Source organism: Pan paniscus, chromosome 2 (assembly GCF_029289425.2).
Source record: "Pan paniscus chromosome 2, NHGRI_mPanPan1-v2.0_pri, whole genome shotgun sequence".
Lineage (NCBI taxonomy): Eukaryota > Metazoa > Chordata > Mammalia > Primates > Hominidae > Pan > Pan paniscus.
In genome coordinates, this window is record NC_085926.1 from 183,545,421 (window position 1) to 183,566,549 (window position 21,129).

The following is a 21,129-nucleotide window of genomic DNA, read 5'->3' on the forward strand; positions in this document are numbered from 1 at the left end:
CTCCGATGAATATTGATGCAAAAATCCTCAACAAAATACTAGCAAATCAAATTCAGCATATGAAAAGGATTATAAGCCACGACCAAGTGGGATTTGTTCCTGGAATGGAAGGTTTGTTCAGCATACAATTAATGGGGAGCTGGGCGCAGTGGCTTATGCCTGTAATCCCATCACTTTGGGAGGCCGAGGAAAGAGAATTGCTTGAGGCCAGGGGTTCAAGACCAAGCTGGGAAACATAGTGAGACCCCATTACTATAAACATTTTTTAAAAAATCAATCAATACAATAAATCACATTAACAGAAAGAAGGGGGGGGGGAACTACATGATCATGTCATTAGAAAAAGCATTTGACAAACTTAACACCCTTTCATGATAAAAAACACCCAACAAAATTAGGAATAAAAGGAAATTACTTCAACATAAGACCAGTTATGAAAAGCCCACAGCTAACATCACACTCAACGATGAAAGACTGAATGCAAGGCTTTTCCTCTAAGACCAGGAACAAGGCAAGGATGCCCACTCCTGCCCATTTCTATTCAACATAGTACTGGAAGTCCTAGCCAGAGCAATTAGGTACAAAAAAGAAATAAAAGGCATTCGAATTGGAAAGAAAGACATAAAATGATCTCTATTCACAGATGACATGATTTTACATGTAGAAAGCCTTAAAGATTCTACAAAAAAGGTTAGAAAAAATTCGGCAAAATTGCAGGATACAAAAATCAATCAACATGCAAAAATCATTTACATTTCTATACGCAACAATAAACAATCTGAAAAGGAAGTTAAGAAAACACTGCCACTTACAATAGCATCAAAAAGTATAGAATACTTAAGAATAAACCTAACCAAGGAGGTAAAAGACTTGTACACTGAAAACCACAAAAGGTTCCTGAAAGAAATTTAAAGGCACAAATAAATGGAAATTTATTTCCATTCCTGTGTTCAATCCTGTGTTCCATTCCTGTGTTTTAATCCATTCCTGTGTTCAGGGATTGGAATATTTAATATTGTGAAGACGTTTATACTACCGAAAGTGATTCAATATGAGCTCTATCAAAATCACAGTGAGCATTGTTTGCAGAAATAGAAAAATTCATATGGAATCTCAAGGGACCTTGAATAGCCAAAACGATTTCAAAAAATAAGGAAGTTGAAGGGCTCAGACTTCCTGCTTTCAAAATATATTACAAAGCTACATAATCAAAACAGTGTAGTACTGGCATAAAAACAGATAAATAGACCAATGAAATAGAATAGAGCCCAGAAATAAATCCTGCGTATAGTCTCCGATGATTTTTGATAAGGTGCTGAGACCACTAGATGGGGAAAGAGCAGTCTATTCAGCAGATGGTGCTGGGGAAACTGGACACACACGTAGAAGAATGAAGTCGAACCATTATTTTACACCATATACAAAAAATTAACTCAAAATAGGTTAAGGACCTAAACAGACCTAAAACTATCAAACTCCTAAAACACAGGAGAAAGCTTTATGATATTGGACATGGCAAAGACTTCTTGGTTTCACCATGATACCAAAAGCACAGGCAACAAAAGCAAAATTAGACCAGTGGGAGTACATCAACTTAAAAACTTTTGTGCATCAAAGGATATAATCAACAGAGTGAAAGGTCAACCCACGGGATGGGAGAAATATTCACCAATTATTTATTTGATAAGGGGTTTGCTATGGTTTCAAATTCCCCTCAAAACTCATGTTGAAATTTAACTGCCACTGTAACAGTGTTGAAAGACAGGACTTTTAGGAGGTGATGAGTACCTTCATGAACGGATTAATGCAGTTATCACAGAGTGAATTAGTGGGTTGAGGGTGAGTTTGGACCTATTTCTTCTCTCTGTCTCTTGCACTTGCTTCTGTCTCAGGCCTTCCACCATAGGATAACCCTCACCAGATGCTGACATCACGCTCTTGGACTTCCCAGAATTGTGAGCCAAATAAACTTTTGTTCCTTATAAATTATCCGGTCTTTAGTATTCTGTTACAGTAGCACCAACTGGACTAATATATAGTTAATGATCAAGAATATATAAAGGACTCCTGCAACTCCTATAACGAAAGAATCAAATATCTCAATTAGAGAATGAACAAAGGATTTGAATAGACATTTCTCTAAAGATGATATACAAATGGCCAATAAATATATAAAAAGATGCTCAATATCACCAATCGCTAATCATCAGAGAAATACAAATCAAGACCACAATGAGCTGTCACCTCATACCTATTAAGATAGCTGTTATCGAAATAACAGAAAATAACATGTGTTGGAGAGAATGTGGAGAAACTGAAACCCCTGTGCACTGTTGGTGGGGTTGGAAAATGGAGCAACTGCTATGGGAAAAAGTACGAAGGCTCCCCCAAAAATTAAGAGTAGAACTACCATATGACCCAGCAATCTCACTTCTTGGCACATATCCACAAGAATTGAAAAGAGGGTCTTGAAGAGCTATTTGAAAACCCATGTTCATAACAGCATTATTCACAATAGCCAAGAAGCAGAAGACCTCAAAATGTCCATCACCAGATGAACAGATAAACAAAATGTGCTATATACATGCACTGGAATGTTATTTGGCCATAAAAAGGAAGGAAAGCCTATTACATGCTATAACATGAACCTTGAGGACACTATGCAAAGTAAAATAAGCCAGTCACAAAAGAATAATAGTATATGATTCTACCTATATGAGGTATCTAGAGTAGTCAAATTCATAGAAAGAAGTGGCGATTACCAGAGGCTGACGGGAGAGGGAAAAGAGAGTTGTTTAATAGGTACAGAGTTCCAGATTTACAAGATGAAAAGGTTCTGGAGATCTGTTTCACAGCAATGTGAATATACTTAAGACTACTGAAAAGTACACTTAAAAATGATTAATATTTTTTTTTTTTTCTGAGATGGAGTCTTGCTCTGTCACCCAGGCTGGAGTGCAGTGGTGCACTCTCGGCTCCCTGCAACCTCAGCCTCCTGGGTTCAAGCGGTTCTCATGCCTCAGCCTCCCAAGTAGCTGGGACTACAGGTGTCCACCCCCACACCTGGCTAATTTTTGTATTTTTAGTAGAGACGAGGTTTTACCATGTTGGCCAGGCCGATCTCAAACTCCTGACTCAAGTGATCCACCTTGCCTCAGCCTCCCAAAGTGCTGGGATTACAGGCGTGAGACACCATGCCCAGCCAAGACAGTAAATTTTATGTTATGGTTGTTAAACCACAACTTTTAAAGAAGTTTTCTGAAAAAAGGACACAAGGAAGGGATGCCCTCTCCCTCAATTTGTAACTTTTTTGTGGGAATGCACATCTGAAATCACTATAGCCATCCTATTATAACCAAGGGAACGTGAGACATGCTGAGGAATGTAGAGCAGAAAAATGTTCTGGGTCTCTGGGCCCATGATTCAACTGACCTTGGAGCCGTGTGCCTTAGGACTTCTTGTTATGTGACATGACATCCTTTTCTTATTGGTTATACCACTTGTATTTTCTGTTGCTTGAAGACCAAAAGCACCTAACAGATGCATTACTACTGCCTCAAAATAAAGAGGGTGCTTGAAGAAGCTGCATTAGAATGTAACTTTCAGTGGGTGGGCATCTTTGTCAGCTTTGTTCACTGCTGAGTTCCTGGCACATAGAATAGTGTCTGGCACATAGTGACTGCTCAATAAATATTTGGTAAATGAACAAAAAGAAAGTTTAGGATCTCTGTTCTCCTACATCTTCTACCTCTTATTCAGTCCCTTCAGGGCTCTGTCACCTACACAGGGAGGCATTCTCTGAAACCCCCAAATCTTTGTCCCCCTAAAACCCTCATTAGGACCTTCAGTTACATGTCATCGTTGGATACTACATTCTTCCACTGTAGAATTTCTTTTTTTTTTTCTTTTCTTGTTTTGAAATGGAGCCTCGCTCTGTCGCCCAGGCTGGAGTGCAGTGGCGCGATCTCGGCTCACTGCAACCTCCACCTCCCAGGTTCAAGAGATTCCCCTGCCTCAGCTTCCCAAGTAGCTGGGACTTCAGGCATGTGCCACCACACCCAGCTAATTTTTGTATTTTTAGTAGAGACAGGGTTTCACTATATGTTGGACAGGCTGGTCTCGAACTCCTGGCCTCAAGTGATCCACCCGCTTCAGCCTCCCAAAGTGCTGGGATTACAGGCGTGAGTCACCACGTCCAGCCTCACTGTAGCATTTCTTATAGCTGCACTTAATTACTTATTGGTGTAATTACTCATTGTTTAATGAGTGTCTCTCCCACTGGACTGCTCCATCAAAGCAGGAACCAATGGGTGAAAAATGGTATGTGGGGAAGGAAAAAAAAAAAAGCAGGAACCAAGTCCTGCTCATGGTTGTAGCCTCAACCTCCAGCAGTGATTAGCACAGTGTAGGCACTGAAAATTTTTTTTTCTAAGATATTCAAACTCTATCTTGGCTCTACATGAAAACATAAAAGCCCAAGTTGTAAATTAGTCTTTTTGACTAATTTAGAATTTTATTAAGTTGTTTGCACCTAGGTTGAAGAATCAAGGAAGATGGCTGGGCGCAGTGGCTCATGCCTGTAATCCCAGCACATTGGGAGGCCAAGGCGGGTGGATCACCTGAGGTCAGGAGTTCGAGACCAGCCTGGGCAACATGGTGAAACCCTGTCTCTACTAAAATTACAAAAATTAGCCAGGTGTGGTGGCAGGCGCCTGTAATCCCAGCTGCTCGGGAGCCTGAGGCAGGAGAATTGCTTGAACCCGGGAGACAGGAGGTTGCAGTGAGCCGAGATCATGCCATTGTACTCCAGCCTGGGCGACAGGAGTGAAACTCCGTCTCAAAAAAAAAAAAAAAAAAAAAAGGAATCCAGAAAAGTATTATTTACTAAGTTCCCAGGAACTTGGATGAGAAATGTCTTTTTCAAATTAAACTGTGGCATTTGGGGGATTTCAAAAGCCCAAGTAGAATAAATAATTCATAATAGAAAGGATAGAGTCTCTTATGAAATCTAAGAATAGATTTGTAATGTTCTTTTAAGGACCATTTTCATCTTCTTGGTTTTGGAACACTCATGTTTGACATTATTTGATTCATCCCTCACTACTTCTCTATAAAACTGCCACCGCTACCCACAAACAGATTTTGCCAAACTGAAAATCTACTTTTTCTTTTTTTAGGGACAGGGTGGTGCTCTGTCACCCAAACTGGAGTGTGGTGATGCAATCATAGCTCATTGCTCAAATTCTTAGGCTCAAGCAATTCTGCCTCAGCCTCCTGAGTAGCCGAGACTACAGGTATACACCACCAGGTCTAACTAATTTTTTAAATTTTTTGTAGAGATGGAGGTCTCACTATGTTGCCCAGCCTGGTCTCAAACTCCTAGCCTCCAGTGATCTTCCTACCTTGGCCTCCCAAAGCACTGAGATTATAGGTATGAGCCACTGCACCCAGCATGAAAGTCTATTTTTATTGTATTATCTATTCCATCACCACTCATTCATTTATAATACAAAGTTAATTTGTTTGGTAAGAACTGTACTTGTCATTCAAACTGGGACAACCCTCATTACACTGTGGAATCCTATAATTACTTCATAAAATAAGGGGAAAGGGCTGGACACGGTGGCTCATGCCTGTAATCCCAGCACTTTGGGAGGATGAGGTGGGCAGATCATTTGAGGTCAGGAGTTCGAGACTAGCCTGGCCAACATGGTGAGACCTTGTCTCTTCTAAAAGTACAAAAATTAGCTGGGCATGGTGGCGCACGCCTGTAATCCCAGCTACTCGGGAGGCTGAGGCAGGAGAATCACTTGAACCCAGGAGGCGGAGGTTGCCGTGAGACAAGGTTGCGCTACTGCACTCCAGCCTAGGGCAACAGAGTGAGACTCTGTCTTAAAAAAAAAAAAAAAGGAGAGGGGGGTAGTGAGGAGGAAGGACAGATAGAAGAAAAAAGTGGAAGAAGAATAAAGCAGCCATGTGGAAACTAGTTTCTACTACTTAAGGAAATGTAATCCAATGTTAAGAGTGCAAACAGTTTAGAAGCATGGTGGGAGAAACCTTTTCCAGGACAATAAATGATAGCTTTGGTGACAACATACATTCTACACTTGCACTGTCCAATTCAATGGGCATTAGCTATACACATGGCTACCAAACTCTGCGTAAAAAAATAAAACACTCAGTTCTTCCACTGTACTAGCCACATTTCAAATACTCAATAGCAACATGTGGCTAGTGGCTAACCTATTGAACAGTGCAGATATAGAACATTTCTATCATTGCAGAAAGTTCTATTGGACAGCATGAGTCTGTATGTTCCTCCCAATAATTACTATCAATGGGTGATAGAAGCATTAAAATCACCGAGAGACACGCAAGTGAAGAGACAGCCATATGTAAATGCAAAAGATCTACTTCCCACTGTATTCTACTTGGGAACAAATTTCTTAAACATAATCCCTCCCTGCCTCTGTTACTGAGTAACAGATTTGGAGTTTTTAAAAAAAAACCTCTTGGGTTAAATGAGGGAGAATCTATTTCTCTGTTGAGTGATCTGGGCATTGCATGCAAACTTACAGTTTGGTCTCATCTGCCTCTTTCTGCATGATTTCAAGAATCATGCGGCATGCTTCAGAAGTCCCCTCTGGGGTGGCATGGATGGTGACAGGCTTCTCTGCAGCTCCAGAGTTCTCTTTTCTATGGATATCTACCCTGTAGGAAAAGAATCAGGAGCCATGATTACAAGGTCATCTGGATAGGACCCTAGTCCCAAGAAAGCGTCACACCAACCCGTGTACAGCAAGGACACAGACAGACAAGGAGGCGTCATCAGCACGTCTGCAATCAGCGCCATTCTCCAAGAAGGAGGCAAGCAGTGCAGGGGGTCTTGTGCCAAATTTTAATTATTTGCAGCTTCATTTAGAAGGGAACGGTTCTTACAGGAGTGCTGTAGGACAAAGGCGCTAAGCCAACTCAGTAATGAAGCCAGTTTGGTAAATGAAGTATTTTGTGTAGTCTTTCAAATGACTGCAGAAGTGAAGAGTAAAGTGAGAAGGATAATACTGCACATTGGCACAGTGCCGGTCTCTGAACTGATTGCAGCTTTTAAAAGCCATATGTTAATCCAAATCCAAACACCAAATTCAAGCAAGCTTTATGTATTTGAGTGTGGATAGAAAACAGAGGCATGCCCTCTCTCTGCCTAAGTTTTTGGTTTCCTTTCCATTGGCAGCCTGCCATTAAGACTAATGGCTCAAAAGCTTGATGACTTTATCAGACTTCTTTGGGTAGTTGTGGTCCTACCTGTTTCTGTTAACTTTCAAAATTACATAACTGATTATATCCTTTTTACTTTGGTTGTTAGAAAGCCTAGAGCCAAGTCTTTGGTTGACGTCTAAAAAATGGGCACACACTTTGAGAGCTAACCCCACTTCTATTTAAACTTGTTACATTTTTTTTTCAAGCCACCTTACACAATTTTTGCACAAAAAGACACAAATAAAAGTCACTTTCACAGTGAACTTGGAGGAAAAGCCAGGGCTGATTTTAAAATAAAAGGATACCAAACAGTAACTTCCCTCTCTATTTCCTCACTTCTAAGATGTGGCACTCCAGACTCATCCATATCAGTGTCTATTATTTGGGGATAAATAAGACATTCTGAAGAAAATAGCATTTCTCTTTCAGGTTACAAGACACCCACTGAATGACCTGAATAAAGTGTACCAGCCCATGTAAATAATTATTATGTGTCAGTAATTGGGTGCTTTGCAATTTAAGTACTTTCATATTAATTATTTCACTCAATCTCCCTGATTGTGCTAATTGTCATAATAATCCTGGCAAAACAGACAGGAACCCTCTATTTATTTATTTATTTAGAGATGGAGTTTCACTCTGTTGCCCAGGCTGGAGTGCAGTGGCGCCATCTCGGCTCACTGCAACCTCCGCCTCCTGGGTTCAAGTGATTCTCCTGCCTCAGCCTCCAGAGTAGCTGGGATTACAGGCGTGAGCCACCACACCTGGCTGATTTTTGTATTTTTAGTAGAGACGGGGTTTCACCATGTTAGCCAGGCTGGTCTCGAACTCCTGACCTCAGATGATCCCCCTGCTTCCGCCTCCCAAGTGCTGGGATTACAGGGATGAGTCTCTGTAATACAGAGGGTGCCCAGCCAGAACCCTCTTTTTATAGAAGAGGCAATTGATGCTCAGAGAGGTTAACATCTTTTCCAAGATCACAAAACCATTTAAAGTGCTACAACTTGAACATAAGTCTTTGTTTTCAAGTCCCGAGCTTGCTTTATTACATCATGCTACAGTCTTAGGAAGATACAAAAATCAACAATTCCATAAGACATTTTATTCACCAACTCTTACAATCAGTTCAGTCTCCTTGAACAGGGAGGAAACTAAACAGAAGGCCAGTGTGCTTTATTTCTTGCTTGACGTGGCAGTGACTCACCCACTTCTTTGTGAGACTACCTATGTTGTCACAAGAATGGCCACCCCCAGGGCTCTGACTCAGGGGAAGAGGAAGAGCTATGATGAGTGGGTTCTAGGATCCCGCAGAGCTCCAAACCTCTGCTTTTGTAGAAATCGATGCATCCATAAGCATTAGTTCGCTTACAGGAACAGTCCTGGCTGTGAGGTTATCAGTACCCTCTTTATGAACTTTTAGCCTCTCAGCATGAAAGCTTGTCACAGCCCCCAGCTTGATGTTAGTCTGTTAGTAGTCCTGTTGAAAGAAGCCACTGTCTCTTACAGCACAGCCCCCCACTGCTGATGTAAGCAATTGTGACCTAAGAGTGGCTGAGACCCACCAGCACGCAGGGGACCCCTCAGAAGGAAGCAAAGGAAGCCCCACAGGCACGTACCGGGACTGGGTCTGCTTAGTGATGTTCTTTATGGTCAAGCCCTCCTTTCCGATGATGGCACCAACAAACTGGGTGGGGACCAGGATCCGCAGCGGGAAATCAATCTGTCTGGCCTGAGAAGTGCCCCCAGGGGCGTGGCCTTGCTCCCGGGAAGAGTGGTCCCCACGCTGGGCTCGCTGAGGGGGCGAAGGGGAGCTCACCTCTTCATCCGGGATGTAGGAAATCTTGAAGGAGTAGTTCTCAAACTGATGCCCGCTTAGCTTCTCCATGGCTCTGAAATGCAGCAGGACAGGGGAGCTTCGTCAGAAACCAACATCAAGAAAGACCCTCCCGCAAGACTGGTTCATTCACTCCCATTTAATAGGTGCCTATATGGTGCCATGCCAGGCACTGAACATACAGTGGTGAGCAAGACAGACACCATCTCTGCTCCCTCAGGGCTTGCGGTTAACAGTTAAACAAGTAATCACAACGGATCAGCCTGGTCAGGCTTCGTATCCAACATTACAGCCTGGTTTCTCCACCACTCAAGGCCATTTCCCCCTTATCGAAAACTCTTATAAATATCAGTATAAAATTATGACTCATTTTTTTCTCATTTTAATCATCATACATATTATTGAAAATTCAGAAATATGTAAGTGCAAATAAAATCCTAATCCACTATCTTTACTGTCTTTCTTAAATATAAACATATTATTGCTTATAAAAATGGGTTAATATTGTACATACTATTTTCTAACCTTTAAAAAACAGTTAATATTCTAAAACATTTTTCAATGTCACTAAGTAGCTTTCAGTATAATTTACACATGACTCAACTGCAGTATCAGTACAATTTTTAATGACTGTTTAACATTCTATTGATTTACCATAGTTTTTGCAACTGATCCTTTATAGTTAGATATCTGTTGTATCCAACCTTTTACAGTTACACACAGTGTCACCATCGGCATCTTTGCAACTACAACTTTGCACACAGGACAAATTCCTAGTAGAATTGTTAACTATTGCCCAGTGGGCCCCTGGAATGGTTTCAACATTTATGATCCCATAGCAGTTTAGGAGAGAGCATTTGTGTCCTTGAATCTTCAAATGCACAGAGCGCTGTTATTTAAAGATATTTATCAATTTGATAGGGGATAAATGATATACCACTATTATATTCTTAAAATGACACATGAAATACACTATCCTTTTCACATATTTTTAGTAGCACTAACCCAATTTTACTAGGTTAATGTCTAGGACTTGTAAATTTATTACGAAGCAGCACCTTTTGAATTTAATAAAAGCAATAAAGTAATATCATGTACAGAGGTCCACCCAAGCAGCAGCTAGATAAGGGCTGTGGAGTTGAGTTGTTGGTGTATCTCCACTTACAAACGTGTACAAGGTAAAGTTAACACTAAATGAACTATTACCTTTTTCTTTTTTTTTTTTTTTGAGACAGAGTTTCGCCCTTATTGACCAGGCTGGAGTGCGATGGCGCGATCTCGGCTCACTGCAACCTCCGCCTCCCAAGTTCAAGTGATTCTCTTGCCTCAGCCTCCCGAGTAGCTGGGATTACAGGCATGCGCCACCATGCCCGGCTAATTTTGCATTTTTAGTAGAGATGGGGTTTCTCCATGTTGGTCAGGCTGGTCTCGAACTCCCAGCCTCAGTTGATCTGCCCACCTCGGCCTCCCAAAGGGCTGGGATTACAGGCATGAGCCACCACGCCTGGCCTGAACCATTACCTTTTTCAATGCAAAATTAACATTTTGAAAACTAGCAGTATGAAAATGGGTTAAATATCTTTGTATGTTGAAAAAGAACACTATAATCCTGGGATGTATAGCCAAGGTTATGCCACACCCATAAAGCAAGACCAAATGTGACCATAATTCTAGTTATAATGACCTGACAGGCACTTTAAAGACCTCCTACAAAAAAGGAACTTGTTTTTGTTGTTCTTTTAGAGATGGGGGTCTCATTATTTTGCCCAGGCTGGTCTCAAAGTCCTGGCTTCAAATAATCCTCACCCTCCCAAGTAGCTGGGATTATAAGCATGTGCCACCACATCCGGCTGTTGTTGTTTTGAGAGGCAGGGTCTTGCTCCGTTGCCCAGGCTGGATGGTAGTGGTGCAATCACAGCTTACTGCAGCCTTACCATCCTGGGCTCAAGTGATCCTCCTGCCTTAGCCTCCCAAGTAGCTGGAACTACAGGTGCAAGCCACCATTCCCAGTTAATTTTTAAATTGTTTTTTTGTAGAGACTGGGTCTCCCTATGTTGCCCAGGTTGGTCTCAAACTACTGGGCTCAAGCAATCCTCTGGCCTTGCCCAAAATGCTGGGATTACAGGCATGAGCCACCATGCCTGGCCTCATTGTTTTTTAAGAGACTTGATCTCATGTCCATTAACAGCTAAGCTCAAAATTAACCATCCCTGAAGTAATGAATGGGCACTGGAAAGAGGATGGGGATTGGAGAAAAGAACCCAAACCAGGTGCTATTGAGTAACCACTCTCAGACAATTCTCTCGGCTGCTGCTCTCACTGAGGTGGATTCCCTCTTAATGTTACACACACAAAATTGATGTTTTGGTATAGGCTTGTGCTGCCTCTTCACAGTGCATGGAGGAAGCTCTAGGTAAAAGTGGTCCCAAGTGTTTGGCAAAGCAGAGTCTAGGGGACACAGTGTCACAGGTATGGTGCCCTCTATTCCCGATCATGTCAAGACACAGCTCCCATCTTGGTTTTGATGCCAAGGCTCAACATTTTTCAAGTCTCTACACAATCCACAAATATCCTGGTATGAATGTCCTGGAGCTCCACTGACATGTCAAAGATGGCAGGAACACCCTGGAGCTCTACCAATATGTCAAAGGTGGCTCAGATGCCGTGGAGCTCCATGGGTATGTCAAAGGTGGCACATATCCAGCTCACAGATCTGCATCTTTTTAGAAAACATTTAAAAACACAGAACTCAATGGAATTCAAAGATAAAAACAAATAAATTTAAACAGAAATAAGCCCAAATCTGCTTACATTTTTGCTTCTTCTCTTGTTGCATATGTGACGTTGACAACGGCGGTTTCTGTGTCTGTGTTGACTAGAGAAAAGGCAAAAACTACACTGTCATAGGAAAAAGTGCTGTCACCCTCTGGCTTAACGTAAACAGACAAACTTTAGAGAAAAATGCATAAAACCCTCATCACACTGGCTCCACAGTTATCTGCATCTCTACGTTTATTCATCTGAGTTCACAGTAATTTGTAATCAATTGTATATAACACATTTGTAATCAATCGTATGAACAACTCAGAACTATATTTTCCACATATTTTATAAACACTTTTATATGAGTATTTTGTATCAGTACATTTTCTTTGTATTTTTCATTTTTAATGTCTATATAAAATTGCAGTGAGTCAAATGTACCATGACTTGCCTAACCATTCCCCAGTTGTTGGTAAGTAGGCTGTTCCCACTATTTGCTAGTCTAAATAGTGTTGCTAAAAATCACCTTTGTTGCAAACATCACTGGATTGTGTGTTCTTCTGAATTACTTCTTTAGGCTAAAATCACAGAAGAAAAGTAATGCAGTAAAAGAACATGATGCTTTTTAATGCATATTTTCAGACTGGTCTCCTAGAAGTTTGTATCAATTTATTACATCACTATCAAGGTATGAGTTTTAATTATAATTTGCATTAATTCTTAAATAATTGGATATACATATAAAACAATAAGAAAATATTTTAATTTAAATTATTCATTCACTGACAAGGTTGAACCATCACTATTTTTGTTTCCCTTTGACTGAACTCTTTGACTGTGTGAGTTAAATCTAATAAATAAAACTGACAATTCTAATTACTTGGCTAAAAGAGAAAGTATAAACTCTATGATTGGCTAATAAGGGATTACTCTTGTGAGTTGTCTTGTCTTAGATCATAATTTCTTGCCTCTTCTTCTACAGTTAGAAATTAAAAATAAATTCAAATGCCAGAGAAAACTTTCTCAATCCAAGCCAGTAAACTTAAACACCAAAAATATATGTTTCCCAAAACAAAGGTGACTAGATCAATTCTTCCCTTTAAAAGATTTAAGCTGTTGGGAGTTTGGAGTTAACAACAACATTAAGTTAAAGATAATTCAAGAAAATTATGATAAAGCTGCTGTCCAAAGTAATAATAAAACTCTATAATATACGATTCTTTACACTGGACCCATGCTTGAGCTTCAAGAATTCTATAAACCCCTCCAAAATGATTCAAACTTGTAGAAATGTGAATTTTTCTTGTTATTTTACAAGATTTGCAAAGGGACCTGAGACCCCAAAGAGCTTAAGGACTACTGTTAAAAATACTGTTTGTTAAATAACTTGAAAGCAGCTGCAGCCTTTATGGGTTGCAGGGAGTTGTATGTAATGCTCAGAAAGAGCTGCCACTGAGAATTACATGTAATAAACCCGAGCCCAGCTCTGGCCTTGGCCTGGAGTGTTCATAGCACGCTTTAATTCACACTTAACCCACAGAAGTCCTCACAGTGCAAAACAGGGGAGGTGTAGCACATTACTGTCCTCTCTCAGTGCTGACACAGAGAATGCTAAAAAGGTTTCATATTTGCTGCTTTCTAGTGCTACAGATAAGGCTGTAGACTCCCAGAAAGGGCTGGGTTTGAACCTCCTGAATAAAGCTATCCATTAGGATTCTCAGATTCTGTGCTCACTTCTTAGTCATATGCTCTGTTCTTCAAAGATGTTAGTCTTCAGGAAATCAGGCAGTTCTTTGATTCTGTGACGAGCTAAGCTCCATTCAAATAATTTATTTCACTGGGCATGAAAGTTCTATAAAGTTGCCTAAAACTCTACTGAAAATATTTTCCTGCTGAATCAGGAATCACTCATGTAACAGGACAAAACAATAGCCCAACAGTTCTATCCTGTTGTTGTTAGGCAGCTGGAAACTGGGGGGTCTCCAGCACACAGCTGCCCTAGGACCTATAAACTGCCCCAGGGACCTGGAATATATTTTTCTTGCGTACATTGTCCTCAGTTTATAATATAATCTTAACTGGTAACTTTTACAGGTTCATGTCTGCAAGACCATCTTGCCTACAACACCCAATCATTAGAATGTCTTCTTTTCTGCCAGGCACGGTGGCTCACGCCTGTGATCCCAGCACTCTGGGAGGCCAAGGTGGGTGGATCACTTGAGGCCAGGAGTTTGATGCCAGCCTGGCCAACACGGTGAAACCCTGTCTCTACTAAAACTACAAAAATTAGCCAGGCATGGTGGCGCTCACCTATAATCCCAGCTACTAGGGAGGCTGAGGCACAAGAATTGCTTGAACCCAGGAGGTGGAGGTTGCAGGGAGTAGAGATCGTGCTCCTGCACTCCAGCCGGGGTGACAGAGTGAGACTCCGCCTCAAAAAAAAAAGCAGGGGGGGTCTTCTTTCCATGTCGAAGGAAATAAGAACTAAGAAATAGAATCCTTATAAATCATGTCTTCTTTCTGAGCTCTTTCTCTTCACCTTTGGGCATGGGCAGACAGCAGCATAAACTGAATAATATCTGAATAATTACTGCTTTAAAACTATTAAACTAGCAGAATAGATGATATACAAGAAAATGGGTTGTTTGCAATTTTTCCTAAGTGAACCTGAACAATCCCTTCAGCTTACGTATGACTCTGCTGTCTCCAAATGCCTTATACAGGTTCTCTTTGGGTACCACAACTATCCAGTGATAGAGGAAGGGTAGAAATTTCTCTCTCAATTTTACACTTGTGCATACTGAGTCAGTGAGGCTACGTGACTTTTTCAAGGGTTCGCAGTCAGTAAATGACTGAATTTACATTCTGTTTTCTAGGTCAAGGCAAAAATAATCTTTATCACATATTATTGCCTGTCACATCAGGAGTTTGGAATCTACTTTTCTGGGACTCTTAAAGAGCTAGATAAGATATCAGCTTTAGGTACCACTGTTTTCCTTTTAAAAATCATAGTATTTCATGCTTTAGAAGATAAAAAAGAGGTTGGCAGGAAGAAAAGTATCTTCTGGGCATTTGCAGCACTGCTCTTGAGACAGGTGTTTTCAAACTTGAGTGTACACAAAAATCACTTCAGGGTTTTTGTTTGTTTGTTTTGAGACAAAGTCTCACTCTGTCACCCAGGCTGGAGTTCAGTGGTGTAATCTCGGTTCACTGCAACCACCTCCTGGGCTCAAGCGATTCTCGTGCCTCAGCCTTCCAAGTAGCTGGGATTACAGGCATGTGTCACCATACCTGGCTAATTTTGTATTTTTAGTAGAGATGGGGTTTTGCCATGTTGGCCAGGCTGGTCTTGAACTCCTGGCCTCATGTGATCTGCCCACCTGGGCGTCACAAAGTGCTGGGATTACAGGTGTGAGCCACCACGCCCGGCCTCGGGTGCTTTTTAAAATATAGATTCACGAGCTCTTCCCTGCAAGACTCTTACTCAGCAGGTCTACAGTAAGCCCTAGGAGTCTGCAATTCACAAGCACTTCAAGGGATTATTGGTATAGGAGTCCTATTCATTGGGTAACACTCAGTCCAAGACATTAGGGATCTGTTTTTCTTATCCAGGAAAAGGAAAGTAGCAACCATGTAAATCCAATTACTCCTAAGTGAATTAAGCTTACCCTAGCCTGACAGCGTTTGTCAGTGCTTGAGCACACTGCACAGTATATGAGAAACAGCTTGTAAATAATATTCCTCGAAAAGGCAAACTACATAGACATAGATAGAAAGAGACAGATATCTCTCACATCTATGTAAGATACATCTTACATAGATGTAAATACATATACTCTAGGAAGCTTATTTCAAAGAAATATGAACTTACTATTTCTCTCTGGAGTTGACCTAACCTATAAGAAATAACAGATAATCTCTCTCTCCAAAACCCAAAAGGCTTCCTCACTTATTACCTTGTTCCACATTCTCCACTGTCCCATATTGAGCCAAAAGTCCATCCAACACCTAAAAGAGAAAGCTTCCATGTCAGAATGGGAAGGCAAGATCATATGTACAAAAAATACTACAGTGATATCCCCCAGCAAACAAATTAAAGGAAAAAAAAGATGGTTATAGGAATAATCTAATTAAATTGATATCTCAGGTCTTCCATAAAAACAGTTAGAACTGAACAAATATATGGGACCTACATTCGCTTATTGGCTCCCAAATAATCTGTTCACTAAGGTTACACAGCAGAATTTCAGAGTCTTAGTAACTGTTAACAATCACATTCATCATGATGGTTGGAACACACTACTCTTACAATGAGAAGCAGAATAAAGTACAAGACTCACTCCACTTTCTTGAAATATTTAACAATTCTTTTACAAGGATCTCTTCATTTTACAAGGTAATAGGATGTGTATGTTTGAAATGTTCCATAATAATCAGGTTTTTTGTTTTGTTTTGTTTGAGATGGAGTCTCCCTCTGTCACCCATGCTGGAGTGCAGTGGCACCATCTCGGCTCACAGCAACCTCCATCTCCTGGGTTCCAGTGCAGCCACTCTCCTGCCTCAGCCTCCCGAGTAGCTGGGACTACAGATGCCTGTCACCATGCCTGGCTAATTTTTGTATTTTTAGTAGAGACGTGGTTTCACCATGTTGGTCATGCTGGTCTCAAACTCCTGACCTCAAGTGATCCTCCTGCCTTGGCCTCCGAAGTGCTGGGATTTACAGGCGTGAGCCATCACGCCCAGGCAATAATCGTGCTTTTTTTTTTTTTTTTAGTAATAAAAACATTAGATAAAACATTGTTTCCTTTAAGGCACTGTGTTTTCTTTGGGTGGGGAATAAAATATGAGGCAGTTTGTTTTTAAATCACAATAAGGCCACTCCTCATATTCTTACTTTATTTTAAGGTAGAAATCTTATAAGCTTTACAACTCTGAAAACATACCTTAACTGTCACAGCAACTAATTCAAAACAAACAAAAAATTCTGCTAAAACCAACAAAGACCTTTCTACTTTTGTTGCCTTTTCATTCACTTTTTTTTCAAATTATAATCTGGAAAGATAAAAATCTTTTTAAAAATCATGAGATACAAGGCAGGTGGATTGCTTGAACCTAAGAGTTCGAGGCCAGCCTGGACAACATAGCAAAACCTCATCTCTACAAAAAATACAAAAATTAGCCGGGCGTGGTGGCATGCATCCAGAGTCCCAGCTACTGAGGAGGCTGGGGTGGGAAGATGAGGTAGGAAGATCCCTGGACCCGGCTGCAATGAGCCATGATTGGGCCACTGCACTCCAGCCTGGGTGACAAAGTGAGACACTGTCTCAAACATACAAACCAACAAACCATGAGATACAAATCACAACCAGGTATGTATTTTGTTTCTTGGCTTATTTGCTGGTGCTTGGTAGCATGGTACTTGAAAAGACAGAACATGAGGGATCAAAGTACACATTCTATGAAAGAAACAAATATGACCCCAAACTCATTACAGATCACATACATCAGGGTACTGAAAAGAAAGAGGCAGGACCCAGAAGCTTTGTGGGAAACACTGAGGCCCTCTAATTCCTAAATGTAAAATGGAACTAAAGAAGGGAGAAAAGTCTCATCAACCCATTAAAAATTGACACTGGCTTACCTCCCACTGCAGGTGAGGAGGGATGTTTCGAATCTGAATTTTCCTGCTCCTGTAAAGATAAAACCACAGACTATAACACTTTCTCCAGGACACAAACTACAGCAAATAATAAAAACCGGCTTAAACCCGTCATTTGAATTTGTTTTCTCACTGTGTTCACCATGGCATCAACAAAAAATTCCTACTGTGAATCATGAGCATAGTTTTTTTGTTGTTGTTTTTTTTTCGAGCCAGAGTCTCGCTCTGTCGCCAAGGCTGGAGTACAGGTGGTGCGGTCTCGGCTCACTGCAACCTCTGCCTCCCAGGTTCAAGCGATTCTCCTGCCTCAGCCTCCCAAATAGCTGGGATTTTTAAGACAGAGTCCTGCTCTGTCATCCAGGCTGGAGTGCAGTGGCACGATCTTGGCTCACTGCAACCTCTGCCTCCCGGGTTCAAGCGATTCTCCTGCTTCAGCCTCCCGAATAGCTGGGATTACAGGTGCCCACCACCACACCTAATTTTTGTGGGTTTTTTGTTGTTGTTTGTTTGTTTGTTTTTTAAGAAGGGGTCTCACTCTGTCATCCAGGCTGGAGTGCAGTGGTGTGACCTTGGCGCACTGCAACCTCTGCCTCCCAGGCTCAAGTGATTCTCCTGCCTCAGCCTCCCAAGTAGCTGGGATTACAGGCATGTGCCACCACACTTGGCTAATTTTTGCATTTTTAGTAGAGATGGGATTTCAACATGTTGGCCAGGCTGGTCTCGAACTCCTGACCTCAAGTGATCCGCCTGCCTCGGCCTCCCAAAGTTTTGGGATTACAGGCGTGAGCCACCACACTGGCCTCATGAGCATGTTTTAAGGTTTTCAATTACTTTGGAAAAAAACAAAAAACAAATGAAAAACCCAAGAAATCCCAACAAGCTAAAATAATAACAATAATAATAATAATAATAATAATAATAATTTAAATACAGACTCATCTTTTCAATTTCCTACCAAAGTAGTTAGAATTTAAGTCATCATACAGAATCTATTTATAGAATTATCCCCTTCTTCCTCAAAATATATTGGCCTGCAACTGACCCGACCCCAAAGTGTACCTAGGCTCAAACAGGACAGGTGAGGTCATATAGTGGGCTTCAACAAGATCAGATTTAGTCGCCCCCTTACCTAACAAGGCAAAATGCCATTTAAAAATATTTTTATTTCTGAATAGGTACTACAGTCCTAATTCAAAAGTTAAAACACTATAAAAAGTTATACTGTGAAAAGTCTCACCACCCCCTCTTTCACCAGAAATACTTTCTACATGTTATTTGCGTATCCTTCAGATTCTTTATGCAAATAATAGCAAATGTGAATATATATTCATATTTTCACCCTTTTCTTAGAGAAATATCTGCATATTCTACACATTCTCTGCATCTTGCTTTTTTCACCTGACAGTCATATTCTTGAGATCTTCCTCAAGGTAGAGTTAGAGAGCTTCCTCACTCTATTTCATAACTACATAGGTATCCTGAAGTATATTTAATCCATCCCCTACTAATGGACATTTGGGCCTTTTCATTCAGAGGCTTTCCCCAAGACATCCTGCTGGTCTGAAAGCTTTGAATGACTTAGATTGTTTCTTGTTTTTACTTAAGCATTAAAATTAGAAAAAAGAACAGTATAAGTTATGTAATTTTTTTTTTAATCTTTGAGAACATGTTGGATCCTGGAAATAAAGCATTTAAATGTTAGAGACGTTGTTTTAATAGAAGAGCTTGACACTGAAATCCTATAAATACTCATTTTGGGGGGTTGCCAGAAAAGAGATGTGGTGTACCACCTTGCGGGGTCAGAGGTACTAAACAGTGGCTATACACAGTCACATGTTTCTCCAGGGCTTTAATCCGGGCAACAGCCCCAGAGAGAAATGTTACAATTCAAGCAGAAAGAGAAAAGGAGAGACACACACACAGAGGTACAGAGATGGAAACAAATGGGGAAATAATGAATTAAATGAGGGGCTCTAGTTTTCTCAGCTCCTTTTTATGAAATGTCACAGGGGCAACCCCACCATTCTAGCTCCCATATACTACTTCAGTCTTGTCTATTTTTTTAAAATATTAATGTATTCGTGCTTTACTAGGGCTGCTTTAATGACTATACAGAATCACTAATTGTGTATCAGGATGGAAAAAGAATCAAGAACTAATTTCTACCTCTATGCTGTGAAGGCTAATTCCCGACATGGCCTTTGGCAATAGTTCAGAATAAAACTGCCAGCACCATCCCATACAGTGGCTACATGGAAATTCTCTATGGAAGATGTCACCAAGCCTAACAGTCTGTAGAAAAGGCATCCGAATTTTCAAGAAAATAAAATATTTCTAAAGAAAAATATTTTTGTTATTTCCAAATACAAACATTGACTCCAACTGCTAACCAACAATTTACTGGTAGATATTCTATTGGAAGAAACTCACGAATGAGCACAGAGAGATGTGAACAAAGACAGCAACTGTAACATTATTTGTAACAGAGTGCATACAATCTAAATATTTACCAACGAGAGATGAATACATATATCATAATACAGCTGAATATAGAATATTATACAGCTCTTAATGAAGTTGACAAGCATGCACTGTCATAGAAAACTCTCCAAGGTATGCTGTTACAAGAAAAGAGGTAATTACAGATTAAATTGATCCTGCTTTTAAAAAGCACAAAACCAAACTACCTGTTATTCAATGTGTATGTGTGTAAATGAACAGAAAAAGGCTGCACCAAGCAGATTTAGTTGGTAAAAGAATACTTTTAGCTACTAACTTTTTAAATATTTTTTTAAATTATTAAATTTTTAATAGAGATGGGGTCTTGATATGTTGCCTGCTGGTCTTGAACTCCTGGGCTCTAGTGATCCTCCCACCTTGGCCTCCCAAAGTGCTAAGATTAAAGGCATGAGCCACCATGCCTACCCCTTGTTTACTTTTTTAAATTGAGAATATATTCATGTCTTATCCTACAGGCTTTAAAAAACGAACAATGAAAACTTCTATTAGGGTTGCCTTAATATACAAGACTTATTTTTTTTAAAGTATACTGGAACCTGCTAAGTAAAAAAAAAAAAAAGAAAGAAAGAAAGAAAGAAAGAAAGAAGAAAAAACCAAGCCTCATTTTCTCCATAATTACACTAGGTATTCTTGAAATCTTATTTCTTACTCTTGAAATCTAATACAAGTAAAAGTCGTTTCTCATCCTCACTGCCACAGAACTATTAATGTATGTGGCAAACACTTCAAGGTGCAAAAGTAGGAAAACTCTGCCCAATGCTGATTACCCCAAATACTAACTGAATGCATCTAAAACAATGGCATTTCCCTGTAATAGTTCAAGTAAAGACTACACATAAGTTCAGTAACTGGGAATGTCCTGCTTTGTTAAGCCAGACACTTGGAGGAATAATCTCTTAAAAGCTGGACTGTCACACCTCTGATCTCAGATCAGGATGGAAAGGAAGGAACTGAGAGCTAAAAAGAGAAATGGAGATCACTACGGTAGAACCAACTAACCTGGAGTTCAGCCGGTCATTTGGGAGACTATCCTGAGGGATTATCTTTTGGGGTCATGAGCAGTTAGGATCTCTGAGATCTGCTGACTCCTGTGGCA

The 21,129-nt window shown here is 40.5% G+C and overlaps 1 protein-coding gene across 8 annotated transcripts in view; it reads right to left on the reverse strand.

Annotated features, from left to right (window-relative positions):
- The window catches only part of IGF2BP2 (insulin like growth factor 2 mRNA binding protein 2), a 181,033-nt gene that overhangs the window by 37,116 nt on the left and 122,788 nt on the right, over nt 1-21,129 (reverse strand). For 6 of the 8 annotated variants that reach the window (XM_034957852.3, XM_034957853.3, XM_034957850.3 and 3 more), the window contains 5 exons: nt 17,496-17,544; nt 15,811-15,862; nt 11,903-11,966; nt 8,874-9,146; nt 6,577-6,711 (listed from right to left, as the gene is read on the reverse strand). In XM_034957852.3, the coding sequence (XP_034813743.1) occupies nt 6,577-6,711; nt 8,874-9,146; nt 11,903-11,966; nt 15,811-15,862; nt 17,496-17,544 (573 nt within the window). Of the gene's footprint in view, nt 1-6,576; nt 6,712-8,873; nt 9,147-11,902; nt 11,967-12,380; nt 12,433-15,810; nt 15,863-17,495; nt 17,545-21,129 lie in introns of all 8 variants that reach the window. The other 2 variants (XM_063602633.1, XM_063602634.1) reach the window with 1 other exon arrangement.